At 40.3% G+C, this 20,578-nt stretch overlaps 2 protein-coding genes across 2 annotated transcripts; one reads left to right on the top strand and one right to left on the bottom strand.

Moving 5' to 3' along the window:
• Positions 1-964: 964 nt before the first annotated feature.
• lrit1a (leucine-rich repeat, immunoglobulin-like and transmembrane domains 1a) lies at positions 965-6,304 on the bottom strand. The gene is made up of 4 exons (XM_044372443.1): positions 5,552-6,304; positions 4,632-5,092; positions 3,376-3,681; positions 965-3,062 (listed from the first exon to the last, which is right to left on the bottom strand). Exons 1-4 carry the CDS (start codon positions 5,671-5,673, stop codon positions 1,996-1,998), a joined length of 1,956 nt encoding a protein of 651 aa, XP_044228378.1. The 5' UTR covers positions 5,674-6,304; the 3' UTR covers positions 965-1,995.
• A 2,674-nt stretch (positions 6,305-8,978) lies between these two features.
• Positions 8,979-13,567, top strand: rgra (retinal G protein coupled receptor a). Its single transcript, XM_044372445.1, has 7 exons — positions 8,979-9,164; positions 9,563-9,719; positions 10,188-10,309; positions 11,011-11,164; positions 11,266-11,383; positions 12,678-12,791; positions 13,403-13,567. Exons 1-7 carry the CDS (start codon positions 9,086-9,088, stop codon positions 13,544-13,546), a joined length of 888 nt encoding a protein of 295 aa, XP_044228380.1. The 5' UTR covers positions 8,979-9,085; the 3' UTR covers positions 13,547-13,567.
• The last annotated feature ends 7,011 nt before the right edge of the window (positions 13,568-20,578 follow it).

Genomic DNA, 20,578 nt, shown 5'->3' with positions numbered 1-20,578 from the left:
AACCTGACTGACTGTTGTTTGTGTTTATCCTTTCTGACTGGCAGCAATTCACTTTAATTTAATGAACACACACACACTCACTGAGCATTTTATTAAGAACACCTGTGCAATCTAATGCAATCCAATACAACAGCTCTGCCATAAATTACGCTTTTACAAAGCTTATACATTTTCAGTTTTTGTTGACATTGTCAGAAAGGTGATAGTTCTACCTTATATTTATTATTGAGGTCGTAGTGGGTGGTGGTGGTGTACTAGAATGCATTACATTGAAAAGTGTTCCTAATATTTTGTCCACCCCATTAACATACATGAGGGGTGCAAAATATTAGGAACACTTTTCTTTCTGACAACAAAAACTGAAAATGTATGAGCATTGTAAAAGTAGAATTAATGGCAGAGCTGTTGTGTTGGATTGCATCAGATTGCACAGGTGTTCCTAATAGTGTTAGGTGAGTGTATTTTACTAATGGATTTGGATTCACACTTTCTAAATAAGCCATTAAGACTGCAGACTGCAGTTGCACATGTTAATAAGTTGTTAATAAATGGATTTTGGTCAAGATTCGCTGCATGGTTTTCCAATTAAAGAGCTAAAAAGATGAATGTCCTGCTGGAGGGAAGTTTTAAAAATCTGGCAACACAAAAGTCTTCTTTATTAATGGCTTATAATTGATCTATGAAGCCTTATTGTATGATTTATTAACATTGGTAAAGTCATTACAACTGCCAAACTCTTGAGGGATGTCGCATCTGAAACTGAGAGGTCAAGAGTTGTCAGATGCTGAACTCAGTCCTGGAAATGAATGAATTAAAGCATGTAATCTGTGTCACCCTTTTCAAATCTTTGCTGAGTTGAGACCCAGTTTGACAATGAATCAATATGGTGAGGTGAAAGTACAGATGTAAGAACACACACTGCTAATTTGATATGTATATATAAAAGTTTATTTAACTATATAGATCTACATTTAACGGGGTAATGATGCCTCTAGGTGGCACAAAACAAATACATAGAGATATTTCAGTATGTGTCTCATTGCTGGGAATTGTTTAACATTTTTAGATCATTTCCAGCCTATTTACATCGTGTCATAGTTCACCCTTTTCTGTACTTCTCTCCAGCTCCAGCTTTTCTCCATTCACCAGATCGTTGAACCATGCCTATGTGTATATCTTCTCTGAGAACATATGACAGATATATACAGAGGCACAGACTTAACTGTATATGTAAGTGTACATCATCCATAAAAGTATTTACAAATCATACACGTACATATATGATATAAACAATGGTGTATCTATTATTGAGTTCCCTTTAAATCAAGTCAGGTTGCAGAGGTTTTCTTCGCTGGGCCATGCAAGTGAGATGAAATATAAATTACAATGATTTTCTGTTTTCTTTCGTGTTTTCTCTTACAGGCTTAGTGATAAAAAAAACATTCTTTTAGGTGTAAAAACAAGAGTGTTTGAATGTTGCCTTACTATTAATGTACGGATACATGTATGACAGTCCAGTGAGTTTCACACTATCTGCAAGAAACATGAAATATTCTAGAAACCCAGAAAAAACAAGTTAATTAAAATGTCAAATATTCTCTAAACTGATATTTCCATTATAGTGCACCGTGCAAAAGTCCTTTGATAGAAGCTGGCTCTCTGTGGAGGTGGAGTTGGTGGCATGATCCAGCGAGGAGGTACAGGTGGGGGGGAATCCCACGGCGTGGGCGTATGGGAGCGGGTGGGAGGGGGACTGGTGTCAGGATGTTGCTGCGGGTGAGAATATTGGTAGTGATGGGGATACGGATGTGGGTGGGCATGTGGTTGGTGATGGGGATGTGAATGGATATTGGGGTTTGGACTGGGACGTGGATGTGGATGTGGATGTGGGTGTGGGTGTGGATGTGGATGTGGATGTGGATGTGGATGTGGATGCGGATGAGGGTGAGTGCGAGGAAGATGGCGTGGAGCGGGAACCGGAGCTGGAGCATGACGTCAGCAGAAGTACTCGTTAGGCTGTCCCTCTATTTTAGCTGTGGCCTCAGAGTCCAGGCTGGAGCGGGCTGACAACAGCCTGTTGGACTCCTCGGGGTTCTGTCTGTTCAAATACTCGCCCTCGAGGCCTTTGGCCTTTGTGCCAGGCGACAGTGTCTCAAAGGTAACATATGAATCTTGGATGTCCTTGGATTTCTTTCCCCAGTATTTCTGAATTCGTCTCTTCAGCGCCCCACAGCACACGATGACAGTGAGCGGGACCGCAATGACACAGGCCACTGTGATCACAATCACGTTAATGAGCCTCTGGGTGCCAGTAGCACTGGCTGCTTCATCAGTGGAAAATATGACACACTGCTCCTTCTTGGGGATCAGCCCCCTCACACACACACAGGCAATGTACTTGGTCCTGGGCACCAGCCCGTCGATGGTTACACGGTTCTGCCCCGCCCCAACATTTATCTTCCTCATGTCCCTCTCTCCAAACACAGCGTACAGCACACTAAATGCTGTCGTGTTCTTGGCCTTAGGGGCTCTCCAGTTCAGATAAATCGTGTTGTCTGTGTCCCCTACCACCTTCACTGAGCGCACCACCCTGTCTGGGTCTTGCTGCAGCGATGAGGTGTTTGCTGCCAGGTTGCTTAGATTCGTCTTCTCCAGATCCAGTAGTGCATCTGGGTTGGAGGAGGTGGCAGGCCCAGTGGTGGCTCTGTCAGCCAGGCTGTAGCTGGCTGGTCCAGGATCAGGACCAAGCCCAGGTGGAAGGCCAGGGTCCAGGGCGGGCGAGGATGAAGGGGCAGAGGTTGGAACCACATATCTGGCCACTAGTTTCTCCTGGTAGGCGGCTTTGCCCATCGGGTTGGGTTTCTTGAGTTTGGCTTTCTTGTCATTGATGGTTTGGTTCCCCTCAGGTTTTGGTGAGTTAGAGACAATGAGAGAAACGACAGCCTCAGCGTCCCCCGCATAGTTGGTGGCCTTGCAGATGTATTTCCCTGAATCACGGAAGGACACAGCTGGGACACTGAGGATGGACCAGGTGATTCCATCCTTGGAGGTTTCCTGCTGGACTGTGTCAGCAGAGATAAGAGAATATGGTTGTTAAACTATGGTTACAAAACAACAAAATGACAAGAGTAGATTAAAATATGATGTGATAACTGAGAAATATCATAAATGTGCAAAGAGACATCAAGCAGGCGATTATACAATGTTACATTGATCATCATCAGTGTTGCATAACTCACTGTTGTGGTCACAGTTGTCAGTCAGACTTACAGCCTTACTATCTCCACTGGTAGCTCTCTGTTTAATTAACAGTACTACAGTGCAGACAAAAGCATCTTATCTCAGACTCTGACATCCAAAGATCTGCTGACTCACCTGTTCCATTCAGGGCCCGTCCATCCGCCCTGCGCCACGTCAGGTCTGGGATAGGGACTCCAATAGTCCCACAGCGGAGCAGCACATTGTTTCCAACAGCGCTCCGGACTCGTGCCACAGCTGTGTGGATACGTGGCAGCTGACAGCGCCGCAGCTCTGCGTCACTGAACAAGACCCCCGACACACTCTCTGGTGCTGAACACCGCAGCCTTGTGTCGATGAACGCCACCGAGAGAGTTGGAGACTTCTGGAACTGGACCAGGTCATAGAGTCGGCAGTCACACACCCAGGGGTTGTCATGGAGACCTGAGTGTGAGGGTACAAGTGAGGCTACAGGAGATAGTGATAGACCAGCCTGCAGATGGCCGGTGTGGATGTTAGGATGTTAATCCTGTAAGAGGATTAACATTTAATTCATAAACTACATCATGACCATGACTATGGCAATGATGGTGATGATGATGATGGTCATGATGATGATGATGATGGTGGTGGTAGTGGTGGTTGTCTAGTGATCAAGGTCAGGTTTTGCTGTCATTTTACCCTTTTGTCCTTGACCAAAGAGCCAGCCTTTAGATCTGAAACTGGAACATCTGTCCAGTGTTTCCGAGTAATGAGGATGTGTTAAATGCAGAGGACAAATGAGAGTAAAATGGACTTTGTATTCTTAACACACAAAACGCTATTAAGTGCAAAAACACTGTGTATGAAATTTTTCTACAAACAAACAAAAATAAAAAGCCAACCAGGCTTCTTCCACACTAAATGAAACTATGCACTTGTCTTCGTTTCTAAAGAGTTAATTGGTCCAGGCTGAGCAAAGGCACATATAGAAGCATTGAAGCATAAAGAGAAATGTTTTATTCCAAAATTAGAACTTTTCTATTTGAGAAAAAACTATTTCACTCTCAATTAAGAGCCAATTTGAGTGCAAAGAATTTGAACAATAGGATCACAACAACTTACTATTTAGTCATAAGCTTTTTAGGACATACCCCTGAAAATGTAATTGGTCTTAAAACACTAAATATGTTCAATTGTTTTCCAAAGCACATCCGAGCTACATACATCAACAGATGTGTTGCTTAGCAACGGTTTGGTTCAGCTGCTGCTTTGCGCAAAATCAATTAACACACTTCCCTTCATGCTTGGTGTTTAAAATCGCTCATTAAATTCTAATTTGAGGTAAGCATAAACCACGATCTGTAGGTTTGGATGAATGAAGTCTGGATGTCAGAATGCGCACTGTCCCTTACCAAGTATCATTTTGGAGCTTTCTGGCCCTTGCGCAGGTTTTGCCGCCAGCCAGGTGGACAGCACCTCGGCCGGCAGGGTCAGCAGGCTGTTGCTGGACAGATCCAGGTAGGTGAGGTTCTTGATGTAAGTGGTGGCCTCCGCGGGCAGCGAGGTGAGCTGGTTGTTGTGCAAATCGAGAAGTCTCAGACTGGGCATATCCATGAGAGACTCCCAAGGAAAGGCGGTGAGGGCGTTCCCGTCCAAGCGAAGCTCTTCCAGGTTGAAAAGTCCCCGGAAACTGTCCGGGTTCAAGGCGGACAGCGTGTTGAAAGACATCCACAGGAATTCCAAACTGGAGAGGTAGTTGAAGGCTTCGCTTGGTATCCGCTGGATGGCTGTCTTCTCAATCCGTAGCTTGGACGTGTCAACAGGGAACCCGACAGGCACAAGAGATATCTCGGGATCATTGCAAATGACGCTCCTAAAAAGAAGACAGCATCTATTATTCTTCCCAAATAACGCATTAATGCACATTTTACAAAGGAACGAGTAAAAAAATCACTGAATATTAAAATTTAAATGAGATTAAATCATGTTATAAACTTTAAAGGACACATATGTGGTAAATTCACAGGCAGCAAAAATGCTGTGGCTATTCTAGAAAAAAAACTCATTCCCCAATCCATCCAGACTCCCATAAAACGCATAGACGGGGAGGTTGAAAGTGCCTTTGAGAGATAATCCTGCATTAAATAAAATTGGACTGACATGCACTTCCTGAATTATCTTTTGTACACGTGTTCACCTCTATGCAAACATCTGCCCTCATAGGAGAACAAGACCTGTCCCTCTAAAAAAACGCGTCTGTGCGCACAAATCAGAACACATTATAGTGTGATATATTGATATAAAATCACTTCTATTTGCAAATCCTCCTTACCTGGCCTTTGATCCATCACTCAGGTTGTGGTAAAAACAGCTGCACTGCGACGGGCAGGAGCTCACTGGGGAGACAAGTTGACCTGTGGCCACGTAGAGCCCCAGGAGCAGGACGAGGAACATTTTGGCCCACTTTTACGCATACGCAGCTTGCCTACATGCGCCCAGTTTGCGCCCACAGAAGTCAAACAGACTTGCTTTTTTCTCTCATTTACAGGAATATCATCCGCATGGCTTTGTCCCACCGCTTCGCTGTCCCATAGTGATCAGACTGCTATGAGTCCCGAGATAAAAAGGATAGACAAGGATTAGTGAAAGGACTGGCGTTCTTTTCATTTGGATGCGTATTGCATCCCGGAATCCGATAGGCTGCGCAGAGACGTCCCTATTTATTATCACAGAAAAACACTTCCGAAATGGTCATAATCCACTGTGATGTTTGGATTTTTTTTTCTTTCCCTCAAATGTAGCTTGTTCATTTGAGCCCTGCCGTGACTGTTAATCTGTAAGTGGAAGGCACTATGTTTTGCCACAAGGTGGCCCCTATATCATAGCATGTGGCTCCTACCTTGAGGCCTGCACAGATGTTCACTTAACATTTGACTTGGTCTGTCTCTCTTTTTTTTAGAATATTTTTAATAATATTACCACAAAAACAACTAATAACTCTGCTGTTAGAAAGCAGATACAGAGATTTAAATTCACACAAAATAGCAATAAAATAGCAATATACATATTTAATATTTTATGAGGAAGCAATCATCAATATATATTATGTTCACATAAATTACACATGTAGACTAATATTTTTTTCAGAATACAAAAAACTGTAATAAGGAAATTATGATTAATCAGTTTGAATGAAACACTCACAGCAGCCTTTAGATTTCAGCTGTGTAACCCATTTGGCAAGAATCCCACTCTACTAGGGAAAATACCACCAATTGTAAAGCTTTTGTTTCACAATGTAAGTAAATACTACATGTGTTATTTGGCACCTTTTCCTTGTGTTTCCCCTTGTATTTCATCACAACACAAGTTCAGTGTTACACTTGGCTGGCGCTACAAAGTGTGTCGACTCTGGCCTGAAGAGATGGCGAAATGCAGGTCTTTAATGTGTTTGAGCAACTTGGGACTTTACATCTCCCACAGCAGGTCAGATGTCTGAGTACACAATCAGTAAGAGGTTTATAGATTCATCTATCATTAATAGAGTCAACAGTTATTGCATTTAAAAATATTGAATATATTGTAGTCTCTCTCTTTCCGCCGTATTCCTGTGTGTGTGCTTATTAAATCGTTACTTCATTCATCCTTTTTATCTACTGCTCTTTACCCTCTTGTATTAAAATCCCTTTGAGTCACAAGTCTGTCAGTATGTATGGTTTTAGAACTGTGCAGGTCTGTTCTGAGGCTCTAAACGTGTTGAGCAATCATGTTCCCTCGCATTAAACAACCTAAACATTCCATGTTGCACTGCTAATCTCATTTACTGAAGCCAATAAAGCCTTCCTTTTACTTTGTATGAACCAGAAGGCTAGGCTTTGTTTGAAGTGCAATGTCATTCATAGTGTGCAAAAAGTCTCATGTAAAGATTAAAGGGCTTCATGTCATGTATCATACAATATAACTGCTTGGCTAAAAATAAGCAACGGGTGCCAAATTTAATTTAGAGTTTGCTTCACTTCACAGCCTTTTTTTACATTCACTAGCATATTTTTTCACCCTATTCAATCTGGGATGTGATAAATTACTTAAAGCCTTCGCTGAATGTCAAAGTGTTGTTATTTTCTAGTGAAAACAATTTTAAGATAGCAATTTTGGACTAAAAAGTCAAGCATATATGACAACTGCACACCAGAGCTCATGTTGGGGTCAACTAAGGACACTGGGATTTGGGATTTTTTCTTCTACAACACTGAGACAACTGCAAGAAATTCAACTTACTGTTACAATGTCTCCATTTTCAATTCTAACATTCATTAGTTTTCTTATTATAGCCACATGACGCTTTTAAATAATACAGCACATTTCATTTTTAACAGGAAGTACAGTAAAGTGCCCTAAAATTAATAAATAATTTTTAAAAAAAAACATTGCTAGATCTTTTGAATGATGATTCAGACTTCCATATGATTTAGCACTTTATACATTTTCACCTATATTTCCCAAGATTCCTGATCTTATAATCCTGAGAGTGAGACAGACTTCAGGCACACAATGTCAGGCTTGTTTCCATGCTGACCCTATGGCACGAAAAGCTGCAGTTGATGTTGCAATTGAAACATGACAAATCCATTGAAGGCTGGGGATGATGGTGGGATTTCATGTTATTTACACATTTTGTTTGGCTGAAGTAGCATTTGAACATCCTGGCTTTAATTGTGGGCCACATTTTTCCCTCATCACACACTAAATTCCAGATTGAATCAAGCCTCTGCCAACACATGTTGTGTCTGCAGTTCCAAAAGTGCAATTTTGTTTTGTCCTGTATCATTTCAGGCAGACACCAGAGTTGGTTTAATCTCTTGAGGTCAGCGTGTCTGTCAAAAGTTTTATTCTGTGCACAAAACAAAACAGAAGCACGGTCAACAAAACAAATGCTGTTGCGTGGCACTGAAGTTTCACATCCACTCGTCAAAACAGAGTCCTGCCATATGGGACAAAGGATTACAAAGATACAGACCAACATGGATCCTCAGTAGTGTATTTACACTAATCACTTTGTTTCCTTAATCAGTGAATGGGCAGGGTTCCTGTGATTAACTGAAATTCATCACATACTTTTTTTTTGTTTTAAACATAAACTGTGCATGAGCTGCAAAGCATTGGTGTGCATATCAAACGCTGGCAATCTGAGAATAATCAACCACTTATTCTTATCTTTTGCCTGCAGATGAGAGCTCAAACCATATGTCTTAACTCTCATTCACAAGCATATTTTAACACTGTAGCCTCTGGATGTAACCTTGAAATCAAACACTCATGCTCAGCTTGCAGCAAAAACACAGAGCTCTAAGAATAAAGGGAATCCTTGTTGCAGTTAATGAATGGGGATCTTTTGATGTTACAGTTGGAGAGTTTTGTTTTCTCACTCAATGTGAGTGCAATTCTGATTGGCAGGAGGCTGCAGCTTTACAGACACCTGTTGTGTCTCCTTAAAGCGACGCGGTGTTACGGGCTGCATCAAACGTATCCATCGTCTGACATCAGCAGCGGCTGCATCCTCACCGGGACACACAAGCAAAGACACAAAGGCTTGTTGTGTAACTAATTGAGGGCTTTACTGTTGCGGTGGGCAAATACGCATTAAGGGTTACGGTTTGTGTGGTTATGATCATTAAGACATTCCTGCACGGATTGGGGCGCGAGAGAGAGGGGGGCTTTACATAATAAAGTGCATGCTTTTCACGTGAAATGCCCCTTTAAAAGCTGGCTTCCTTCGGTCACACTGAGGCACAACGTAAACGAGCGGATAGAGAGGAGTGAAAAGTGTGTGACAGCTGCACTTTTGTTGTGTCAAATCGGCTTCAGGATGGTCTCGTCTTACCCTTTACCGGATGGCTTCTCCGAGTTCGATGTGTTCTCCCTGGGATCTTGTCTGCTGGTGGAGGGTGAGTGTTTTCGTTTTGTGCTGGAATTCGGCCAAATACTACGAGGGCTGCATCAGCTGAGTGTAACATTAACCTATGACAGGAGCGGACGGCCAGCCCGGCCACTGACAGTGTGATATAGTGGGAGGACTTCTGTTTAAACTCGCAAATTAACATTCACTTATAATAGCGCGTAAAAGAAAGAAACGACTCTGTTTGTGTGTGGGTGGGTGTGGGTGTGTGTCGATGTTTGCAAAGATGTTTACTCTCATGTTAAAAATATCACGGAGCTGCATGATCATCATTTACAACAACATCAACAATAACAAGCATCGCTATGCTCACTGATTTCCATTCATGGCTGCATTACTGAGCTCATTCATTCACGCTCTTTCGTGTTTATTTCTGCTCCACCAAAGGTCTCTTGGGCTTCTTTCTAAATGCGGTGACAGTCGTCGCCTTCCTTAAAGTGAGAGAGCTGAGGACCCCCAGCAATTTCCTAGTGTTCAGTTTAGCCTTGGCTGACATGGGCATCTCTATGAACGCCACCATCGCTGCTTTTTCCAGCTTCCTGAGGTGAGTGATGTAACCAACCTCCCCACCCCCTATTTCATAATGAAGATCAAGCTCTTGCTATATGTGGCCAAAAGGAAGTATAATGAGCGAATAATACCGCTGTCAATACTGACTACCAGTCCTTGACATGAATAAAAATGGAGCTGTGGAGTCGGTACCACGCTGGAGAGTCTTTTCTTATTGTGTAGAGGAGGGGGAGCGGTCAATACACTGCTAAAGCCTATGTCATGATGTGCAGAGGATTTTCAAGCTGTAATCAGGAGATGGGGGATGCTGTCCACAGTGATCATGTGTCCAGGAATTAAATTATATACGTGTATATATATAGTTTTTTTTTTTTAATATAGACCCATTGTCTGAAAGAAGTAAATTAATTGATTGTCATAATGGCTCACCCAAAAGGCTACTATTTCTACTCATTCTATTTAAATGAATAAACTAATTTACAAACATACCATCTGTCTCCAGGTATTGGCCTTATGGCTCTGACGGATGCCAGACTCACGGTTTCCAGGGTTTCATGACGGCTCTCGCCAGCATCCACTTCATAGCCGCTATCGCCTGGGACAGATACCACCAGTACTGCACCAGTAAGTCACACTTGCTTCCATCCCTGCCCAGCAGGAAATGAATGAGACAAACAAATAAAAAAACAAAAAACAGATGCATTCCACTTTCCCTCCCCCGTGTAACACATGCTCATTCAGTCACTCACACACTCATGACAGCCACACACACTGAGAAGGTTTTTCTTCTTTGTCAACAGCCGTAAGAGGCCAGCTGGTCAACAAGTGGCCTGTTGTCTTTGTCTTTGCAACAGGCTGTTCTTATCACCATGTTCGAATAATAACAGACAGAGTGTACTATTAATATAAAAAACTGAGCAGTAGTTATAGGCAGATAAGAAAATTGTGTTTAAATTGCTACCTGGGAGACTTCAGTGTTAATAGAAAACCTTTGTCTTACGGTACCATGACACCAAGAAGGAAAGTAAGACCTGCTGCTATTTTTAGCCATCATTAATAGCAGGATACAAGAGAAGGAGGAACTGACTCAACACCTGAATTGTAGTTCTCACACCTTTCACTGTGGTTATAAGACAGCTAGTTACTCCGGTGTTAAAACAAACAGCTTTACCTGCATGATTTAATATTGGTCTTGCTATCATTAAAAAGTAGTGCTTTAACAATACTTTACTAGATTGAGAATAAGCATGTAGTTTAGCATGGATTCATATTGTTGGAGGTGTTAAAGACAATGGTAATAAATGTTTTGACCTTGTTCTTGTCAGGGACAAAGCTGCAGTGGAGCAGCGCCATCACTCTGACTATATTTATCTGGCTCTTCACCGCCTTCTGGTCCGCCATGCCTCTCATTGGCTGGGGAGAGTACGACTACGAGCCCCTCAGAACCTGCTGCACTCTGGACTACAGCAAGGGAGACAGGTATTGAACACACTCTTCACAATGTTATCAAGACAAACATAGATGTCTTTGTATCCTCTATTGCCTAATGCCTTTTGCTCATTTCTTTCCCCCTCCCGCAGAAACTATGTGTCCTACTTGATCCCCATGAGCATCTTCAACATGGCCATCCAGATGTTTGTTGTCATGTCCTCCTACCAGTCCATTGCACAGAAATTTAAGAAGACTGGAAACCCCAGGGTAAGTAAACAATGAAATCCAACAGCTCTAACAACATACAGAAGGGTTAGAAGTGGTTCGCCTTCAGCAATTTTATGTTTTTCATGCTTCAGTTGCTCCAAAACCAAATTTAATGACATGCTTGACACAGGTGAAAATAGAAATCATTCTGAAATACAAGAAACTGGCAGTCATAACTAACAGAAGAGTTATGCTTTATGCACAAATTCTTACAACATTAGGATTATTCCTGCTTTGAAGTCACCTATTGGGAGGAATCAGAGGAATTCTCCATATATTGACATCTATTTAATCTCTTCCTGGCTCAAGCACAAATTCCTGGTGTGGTCTGTATTCAGAGTAACAAAATGGGGTGTGTGAATAGGGAGGTTGCTCACTGTGACAGATATAGGTCATTGCTACAGGGGGAAGACCGAGTGCTTTATTCAGGAATGCGGACAGTAACTGGTGCGCTGTGAAAAGAGTAATGTATTTCCAAAGAGCAAGTTTAGTAGTGGAGTTCCTCAGGGGTTGAACCAGGTTGCATTACTTTATGTTGCATAAACCTATTACTCACAGTCATCTGAGTTGGCTGCAGACGCTTTCATTGCAAGCACAAAAGGCTGCAGATACACCAAGCCTTCCACCAGAACAATGCAATTATGTAACCATGAAAAAGCTTATAGTCACACACCACCCAATATGTGAAGCACATGACATGTACGTTGTAAAACTGGGAGGAATAACATTGTCCAGATGTGTCCCATGGCCAAGAAGTAGTGAGATGTTGTCTCTGATGTAGCTTTATGAAAACCCTCAAATGCCTCTGTAACTAATTTGTCCAACCCACAGAACTTTTTTTCTTTTTGAAGTCTAGAGGGAATCCAAAGATCCCAAATATGTCAGGCTGAATTTTGGAGAAATGTGTATAAACTGATGCACGAGATATCTGCAATACTTCCATTTGACGGAATGGTGCAGCTATAAAAAACTAAAAGGGAAAACTGGATTTTAAGGGGTTAACTCAACACTCAGAATAATGCCTGCTTTGGCCTGTGGATTACAGCAACCTGCCTCTTAACTCTCTAGCTGGTTCTGTTGTCTAAGTGAGCATGAATGATCTGAACACAGATACTGTTTTTCTCCCAGACATTATCCCAGCCGTGTGACTTGCCCCCAAGTAAAAATCCTCATGACACAAGGCATATTTGTCTCCTCCACTCCTTATGGTTGATCGGTAACTAATCATTCTTGTTCTGATCCTCTCTCTCTCTCTCTCTCTCTCTCTCTCCTTTCTACATTTATCCCTCTGTAGTTTAACCCCAACACTCCTCTAAAGACTATGCTGTTCTGCTGGGGTCCCTACGGCGTCCTGGCTTTCTACGCCGCTGTGGAGAATGCCAACCTGGTCTCCCCTAAGCTCAGGATGGTAAGGACAACTACATGCACACAAATACCCTCCAACTCAGACATATTAATGAATATATTTTAAAATGAAACTCATATAAGCTGCTCACACACTGGATATACACACATATAGAGTAAAATGTTAAATCTTTGTCCTTATCCATAAGTCCTTAAGCTACGTTGGTTATGTAATTTTTGTTTATGTTTGTTTGTATTGCCTCAAGTTGCAATATTTTATTTTTCTTAAAAGGATGCAAAGACTTGAATAAGGAGCTTGAAAAAATAAAATGTTCATTAAAGCGCAAAAATGTGTAGAATTTGAAGATTTCTGACTTTGGCGCCCCCTGTGGTGGAATCAAAACAGACATGCAGAGCCAACTAATAATAAAATAAATGGGCAAAAAACAACACATACAGTAGACCACACCAGTTTGCACCAGGATTGTCTCATTTTTCTACAAACAAAATCCATCAGAATCATCTGAATTCTGATATAATCATATAAGAATTCTACACATAGTGGCTTTAATTAACAGTTCTGCTTGATAACTGTATTTTGGTGCATTTTCATAAGAATCTGTAGTGCTTCTTGAGGTCTTTTGAGCACCAACAACCTTTTTATACTCTCTGCAGATCGCTCCTATCCTGGCTAAGACCTCTCCCACCTTTAACGTCTTCCTGTACGCTTTGGGAAATGAGAACTACAGAGGAGGCATCTGGCAGTTCCTCACCGGGGAAAAGATTGATGTGCCTCAAATTGAGAACAAGTCCAAATAAACTAAGCATGCAATAATTGTACACACTTTCTGTCCTGGTGGTTTCTCACAGGTACCTAGATGTTTCTGTTTGTGAGTGAGTGTACGTGCATGTGTTGTGTCTTGAACAGTAGTAGTCATTGTCCCTCGTACTGGATTTGTTGTCCATTGTTTCTGCAGTTGTATTTCATAATGGATTTTATGAACAAAAATTGAATCGGCATATTGTAAAAAAAAAAAAAAAAAAAAAAAGTAAATTGAAAATGTCCAAACAGTTACTCTCGAGAGGGACTACTGGTGCTACTGTACTGTAAATGCAGCAAAACTTTGGATTTGGCTACTTCTGTAACAAACATGTGATTTATCTGGTGTTCTAAGTTCAGTGTGAAATCTAATGTGATTTCTGTTATTTAGTAGGGATGACTTTCATTTTGAGTTCATCATAAGAAACTCATACTGTAAACAGACATAATCCATGTCATCGAAATATTCAGTTATTTCCAAGATTGACTTAAAATACAAGCAGTCCTACAAAGAAAGTAATGTATGGACCTTAAACCCAAATTATGTAGCGAATATTGGCGTTTAATCTTTTAAATTGTTTACCTCAAACATTCATGTAGCTTTACTTTTCTTTTAGCAGAAGCATGATATAAATAACTGGTCCACTTGCCAACACCTCTGTTGCCAAAAGGCAATCATCTGAGCCCTGTCAATCATCCTTTAGTATCTCTTGGGTGCAAAATGTCCCTTTCAGTTATTCAAGTCATTTTTCTCCTCAAAAACTGCCTTTCCATCCTCTGGTCAAAGAGGGGATGCCTTAAAAGATATTAATGCAGCTAAAAAAATCATATTTATGAAGTTTGTACCCTCTCTGGGGACATGACATGACAGGAAGGCATCCTTCTTTGTTTACTGCCCCTGTCTGAAAGTGTGTGCATGCCACTGATGTCTCGTCACGCTCTGTGAGGTCAGAAGTGATCTCTGTATCCAGAGTAGAACAGCACTAATCCTCAAAACAAGAGGACCATTCTTCAATACACAGCCCCCACGACAACTTAGAGATTAGTCCGTGGCTGTAGATTAACTGGACGTGCTTCCCGTCTCCAGATTTGCATATAGAATAAAGGCAACACTCTCTGCAGTATATAAATAGAATCCAAATCAGAGAAGCAGGAATTGATTATTGGTATTCGTTTAATAGAATTTATAAATGATTTCTGGTTTAGTAGGCTTTGAAATTGAAGTGGCCATGGCTGCTACGTAATGTCTTCATGATTGAAACACTATTTAATTTACCTATTTGACTGTTGCAATCATGAAATAATATGAATATTACTTTTCCTGTTATGTATAATTTTGTTTCCTCACATACTTTATGGTAGAAACAGGGTATTGCTTTGACATTTCGCAATTATTTTTTTGAAATGTATTGTCTGACCACAAGGTTAAGCAATACACAATAACAAACTGGTTATCATATAATCAATATTCTTACAGTAGGTTTCAAAAACCAAGTAATCCACTGTTGTGGCATTGTTTTAATATAGCATATGATTTAGTATAATACAGGATAACAAGGTATGTTGTTGACATAAAAGAAACATACAACAAGCCTGACTTGAGCAGAGTGTGTTTCTAAATTGAATAACATCATTACAAGAGCCGCTGATCCAAAAAGGGGATATTTTTAACATGTCCCATTTCTATAAATGTCGCATGCATATGGCTTGTGACATCATGATGAAAATCCTCAACAGCACAAACAGGCCCATTCACACCCAAACTCTCCCATGTAATTGGACAAATAGCTTAAGTGTGCAATTCTTTGAACATTATAAAGATTAGCTAGTAGTTGACTGAACATCTGGAGCCCAGGTGACAATTAGCATTGATCCCTAAGAATCTTGTAAACTCTACAAACTTATATTTCCATCTTATTTGTCATGGTTTGAAAAAATGTATTGTCTGTCCATTTGCTGTTTATAATTCAAAGAATGTGATCCTCCACAGAGAGATTAAACTGAAATATTAACAACTTGAAAAGATCCAGCAATTCTTGTTTAATTAATAAATGATTGAAATGGTATAAATTCTTTGTCTTTTTTGCATTATTCATAATCAAAAAAGCAGTGGGGTGCTCATCTAATGCATGCTACGCAACTACTATTAATAACTAAGATTTAACATATCCACAGTGCTGGTGACATTTCAAATGACACTGATGGGTGTCAGCGCAATCACAGTGAAGTAGACATTCAACAAGCATGATGAAGATAACACCCAGAGGTTGCAACGTACAGTAGAAGCTCCCAGTTGGTGTTTCTAAGCAGATTAATTGACAGCAGCCTGTCAGTGAAGCAGGCTGTTGCATAATTATGTGGTAATGACACATGTGCAGCGGGCAAACCCGGCCCCTGTAGCATCATTTACTCCAGCTAATTCAATCATCTGCCTGAAAACACTATGGATTACACTTTTCTGATGTCAAAGAAATTAATTTGAATTAAGGATGAAATTTTGCCACATGAATCAGTCCTGTACAGATTATTTTAATTATATTTGGTATAAAACGTCCACCAGAACCTTCATGACATGAACATCAAAGTCCCCAGATACTGATGGACATATGGAGCTGTCATCTGGCGGGAAGAGTTACTTTGACCCCACTTCCTAAACCGCTGTAGGCAAACATGATCATCTGTCAACACGAATGGATTTTTAGAGTTTCAAAGAATATTATGCAATAAATAAATAGAAAAATAAACTTCACATCGAAGTAAAAAAGTAATAAACCCATCTAGATCTAGTCAGTTGGACTTTTTTCCTTTAACTTAGAAAACAAACATCTCTTGGCCTCTGTGAACTAGTAAATAATGTTTGTACAGAGTATTTTGTATAATAACAGGGATTCCTTGTTCACCCAATGGAGGTATATATAATATGTTAAAATTTCTCCCTCATGTTAAACGTGCAATAGTATCTAATAATAATTTATCACCACAACTGATATTCACAGATAAATTGCTTAAACCACATTCGCCAGAGACTTGCGTCAAATCACCGCTGGATTATGTTATACTTTGAATCCAAATGTCTGGCAGACCGTAGTTTGCCTTTTTCCCCCCATCGGCTTTCCCTCCCTTACAATCAAACATATTCAGGTACTTAGAGTTCACTGAGGATTATGTCTGGTCAACCAATGAAGTTTTCATATGGGCCTTTTGAGAGGATTACACAGCAGCATGACCATGAGTGCAGGAGAGAGAGAGAGAGAGAGAGATAGAGAGAGAGAGAGAGAGAGAGAGAGAGAGAGAATCAAACGGAGTGAGGACTCTTCCAGAAATAAATAATATAGGGGATGCTGAGGATGATTGTAAAACAACATAGAACTGGTTTAACTGTCAATCCTACCAATCAACAACAAGCTAAAGATCATGTGATCAATTGTATTGATGTGCCTTGCAGTAGCAACGTCACAGTAACAATTTCCAATTGTGGATTAGAAGAATCAGCTGACTGTAGGTAAATAACATGCGGTTTATTCATGTTAAACTATGCTTCATTAACTAGCTGTTGAATACGTGCTAGAATTGGAAGAATATAAAAAATGATTATAATCACATGGTACCACTTTCTAAAAAGGCATCCTTTATAAAAGATGTATAAATTGTAACTAACTTTACTGTACTAATGCTTTATAGATCAGTTATACGCCAATAACATAATAACAACAACTGGCTAAAAACATTATTAAATGATTTATAAACCATAAAGTCATTAGTTATAAACCCTTTTAAAAGGTGCATTATTAGTCAAGAATAGAGGTTAGGTTGTAGCATTTTTCTCTCTCTTTTATTTAACTTAGTTAAGTAAGTCATATAGGTGGCAAACATATACAACATTTATGCCAGACTCAACTCAAAGAGGCAAAAACTTAACAGTTCCCCCAGTCAGCCTTATTCTTAATCCTTCCTGTGCAAAGAATTAAGTAGCTGTTCAGTGAGGGGTGGAGAGAATAGAGTCTTCCCTCCAACGTGTAGCGCATAATTTTGCCAAATCAACACCAATCAAACTGGATCACAGTGTTTAGTAGAATCAGACGGACAACACCTCGTGATTGACCTTACATCCAGCCAGGCGCGCAAAAAAAAAAAAAAACGAGGTGAAATGTCGGTCTGCTGCCTCAGGTCAACCACACTTTGCTTTACTCTGTTAGTGATCTTAGCTGTCAGATGTGAAGCCGATTATATAACCCCGACCCCATAAAACTGCATATACACACACACACACATACACATGCACACCAACACACACCCTCTTGTTGAGCAGCCACAGGACAATCAATGGTAATACTGAACACAGCTGCTCTTCCAATCAATTCATTGAACTTGAGAAATCACGCCATTTGAATGCAGCAGGATTTACATGAAACAAAATGGACATGTAACAACATTGTATACACATCTTTACACAACAAATATACACCTAACAAGTTACATATTAGGGGAAAAAACATATTATTTGTTTAGAAGAAACAGTATTTTTACAGGATTAGTGTTTCAGTGTAATCTGGATTAAAGTAGGGCTGTGCGTCACTGCTCTTTAGAAATCGCTGTTTTAATTCAATAAACCGCTCACTTTAACCAGTATACGGTGGACAATATTGTGACCAGTTCACACTTTTCACACCCTGACTTACACACAAGAGCACACAGAGAATACAACAGGTTGTAGAGAAATATACAACACTCTGCTGAGCAGCGAATGTCACAAAGATTACTGTTACAGTCATGATGCTAAGATCATTTCATGGCATCAGAGATGGTGCTGATGGTGCTTTTGAGTCTTCACAAACGCATGTAGAACACTTCACACTATTTCCTTTCATTTACCAAACTTAACTGCATGATGAGGTGCCATTTTCCTACCTGTTGCCGATTCACTGAGACTAAAGGTCAAGTCAGTTTATTTAAAGAACACATTTAAAAAGAACAAACGCTGACCAAAGGTGACAAACTTTATCTGTGTTCATGCAGGGGCGGTATGTTTACATGCAATTCTCCTCTTTTGTCAATATGAAACTCCGCAGTCAGCATTAACAGCAGCTGCACTATGCTTTGATTAAATGAATGGATTTCACACATGGGGATGTTGTTGCTTTTAATCCATTCAGCTACATGGATTATGCTATCAATCAACTTTTCTTGCTTTTTCAAATGCAGAATACGTGCAGCACCAAGTAAAGGATGTATATTTAATATTGCATCGCTTTCCATTTCCATCTGTGATCAGTACACTCTCCTCTCTCTGACTGCATTTACTCAAGCACTTTTGCGTTTATCTGATGGCTGTAGCTACTTGTTTCTTTCCTATTTCAGATTACAGTAATAAGAGGTAAACTTGCAAACACAGTATTACTACTGCCAAGACCTAATTTTGTATGTCCAATGTGAAACTCACAACAGAAAGGTGGCTTCACAGTCTGTGAATGAAAAATAGTAGATTTTCCTACATCCAACTCAACTTTTAAGGACGTCTCACAAAAAAAAAAACCTTCTCCCATCTTCTTTCCTTGATTTCCTTCTTCCTTCCTTTTTCTCCTTCTTTCCATATTCCACTCTTTTATTCAATTAACCCTTCCTTCTTTTCTTCCTTTCTCTGTTTGATTTGAAAGCATAAAATATTCCCCAAAGTTAACCATAACTTTGCTCTATCTCACAATAAGTACTTTTTTACAATTTCCTTTCCTTCTTTCTTTATTTCCCCTTTCCCCTCCCTCCTTCTATCCTTCCTTCTTTTCTTCCTTCCTCTTTTCAGTTGTTCTAAAAGCATGAAAATCCCCAAAACTGGAGATACAAGAAAACCTAAAAATACTACTTCTGTTTAGTGTGTTGTTTAAGTTTGCACTGCTAACTTTTGTTGACCCTTACCTCAGTAATATTTGAACTTTTATCTTTACTTGTGTTATTCCACTGTGGCAGTGATACATTTCTTTAATAAAAGGATTTCAGCAGGTCTCCCACCACTATCTGCTACAGCTGGAATCATGTGAACTCTGATAGTCTGATAATCGAGGAATTTGCCTTTTGAAGGCCTTTACAGACATATCTCTGCCCTACTTTCTGCCTCGGCAGGCGACTTGTTGCTATTTTCTGAATCTTTACTTTCAATCTATCCGATTTCAGATTTCAGTTTATGTAAAAATAACTTCATTTTGTAACCATTCAGTGTCACCACCAGGGTTATTTCTGGTGTTAAGGCTGTGTGCATTTGGCTGCAGTGGCTTGGGATTTTGCATGACCATTAGAAATTAATACTTTGGCAACTGCACAAGATTACGTGGTGATCTTGAATCTCCTGAGCTTGGTTTCAAATCAGATCAGAGCAGAGTCACCGGGAAAACAGCAAAAAAAAAAGTTGATCCCCCCACCCCAACACAGCCAATCCAGTTACGAGGACAGTCCTGACTCCACCCCTGACAACAGCCAAGAGGACACTGAACTGAAAACTGACATTTTTTTCCAGAAAAAAAGGTGAAAAGGGGTGACTGGTGAAGTTTGAAAAGTGTTTACACTGAATCTTTGTGGTTGTTTACCCGTAACTCTTGGCTGTCTGTTTGTGTCTCTCGGGTGAACCAGGAGCCTACACCGAGTTTAGGCCTTCATGATTCTGCTTAAGCTTTCCAGTTACAGTTTGTTCACTGAGGGAAATAAATGTGATTATTAAAGCTGTTCTCTCACTACTGTGACGTAACATTTAGTCTAAAAATAAAACAGAAAGTTTTTGAGCCCCTTTTTGGTTGGATTCCTAACATTCATTGCCTGGATTTAACCCGTTTATGTCAAACAAAGCCTCTAGAGGGAAACGACAAGCTGAAACTGAACAAGGCAGAGCACTGTATTTACTTTTCTTTGACGGTCTCAAGGCACATTCATGCCTCTCAACTCAGGACCACTGAACTACTTCAGGAATCAACCTATGTAGCTGTCTGACATACTTATAGATACAGATGATTCAACATTATATGCTGCGTGTACAAAAACAGTCCTGG

This window comes from Thunnus albacares, chromosome 14 (assembly GCF_914725855.1).
Source record: "Thunnus albacares chromosome 14, fThuAlb1.1, whole genome shotgun sequence".
NCBI classification, from domain to species: Eukaryota; Metazoa; Chordata; class Actinopteri; order Scombriformes; family Scombridae; genus Thunnus; species Thunnus albacares.
Note: the sequence above shows the minus strand (reverse complement) of the source record. Positions and strands in the feature narration are given on the sequence as shown.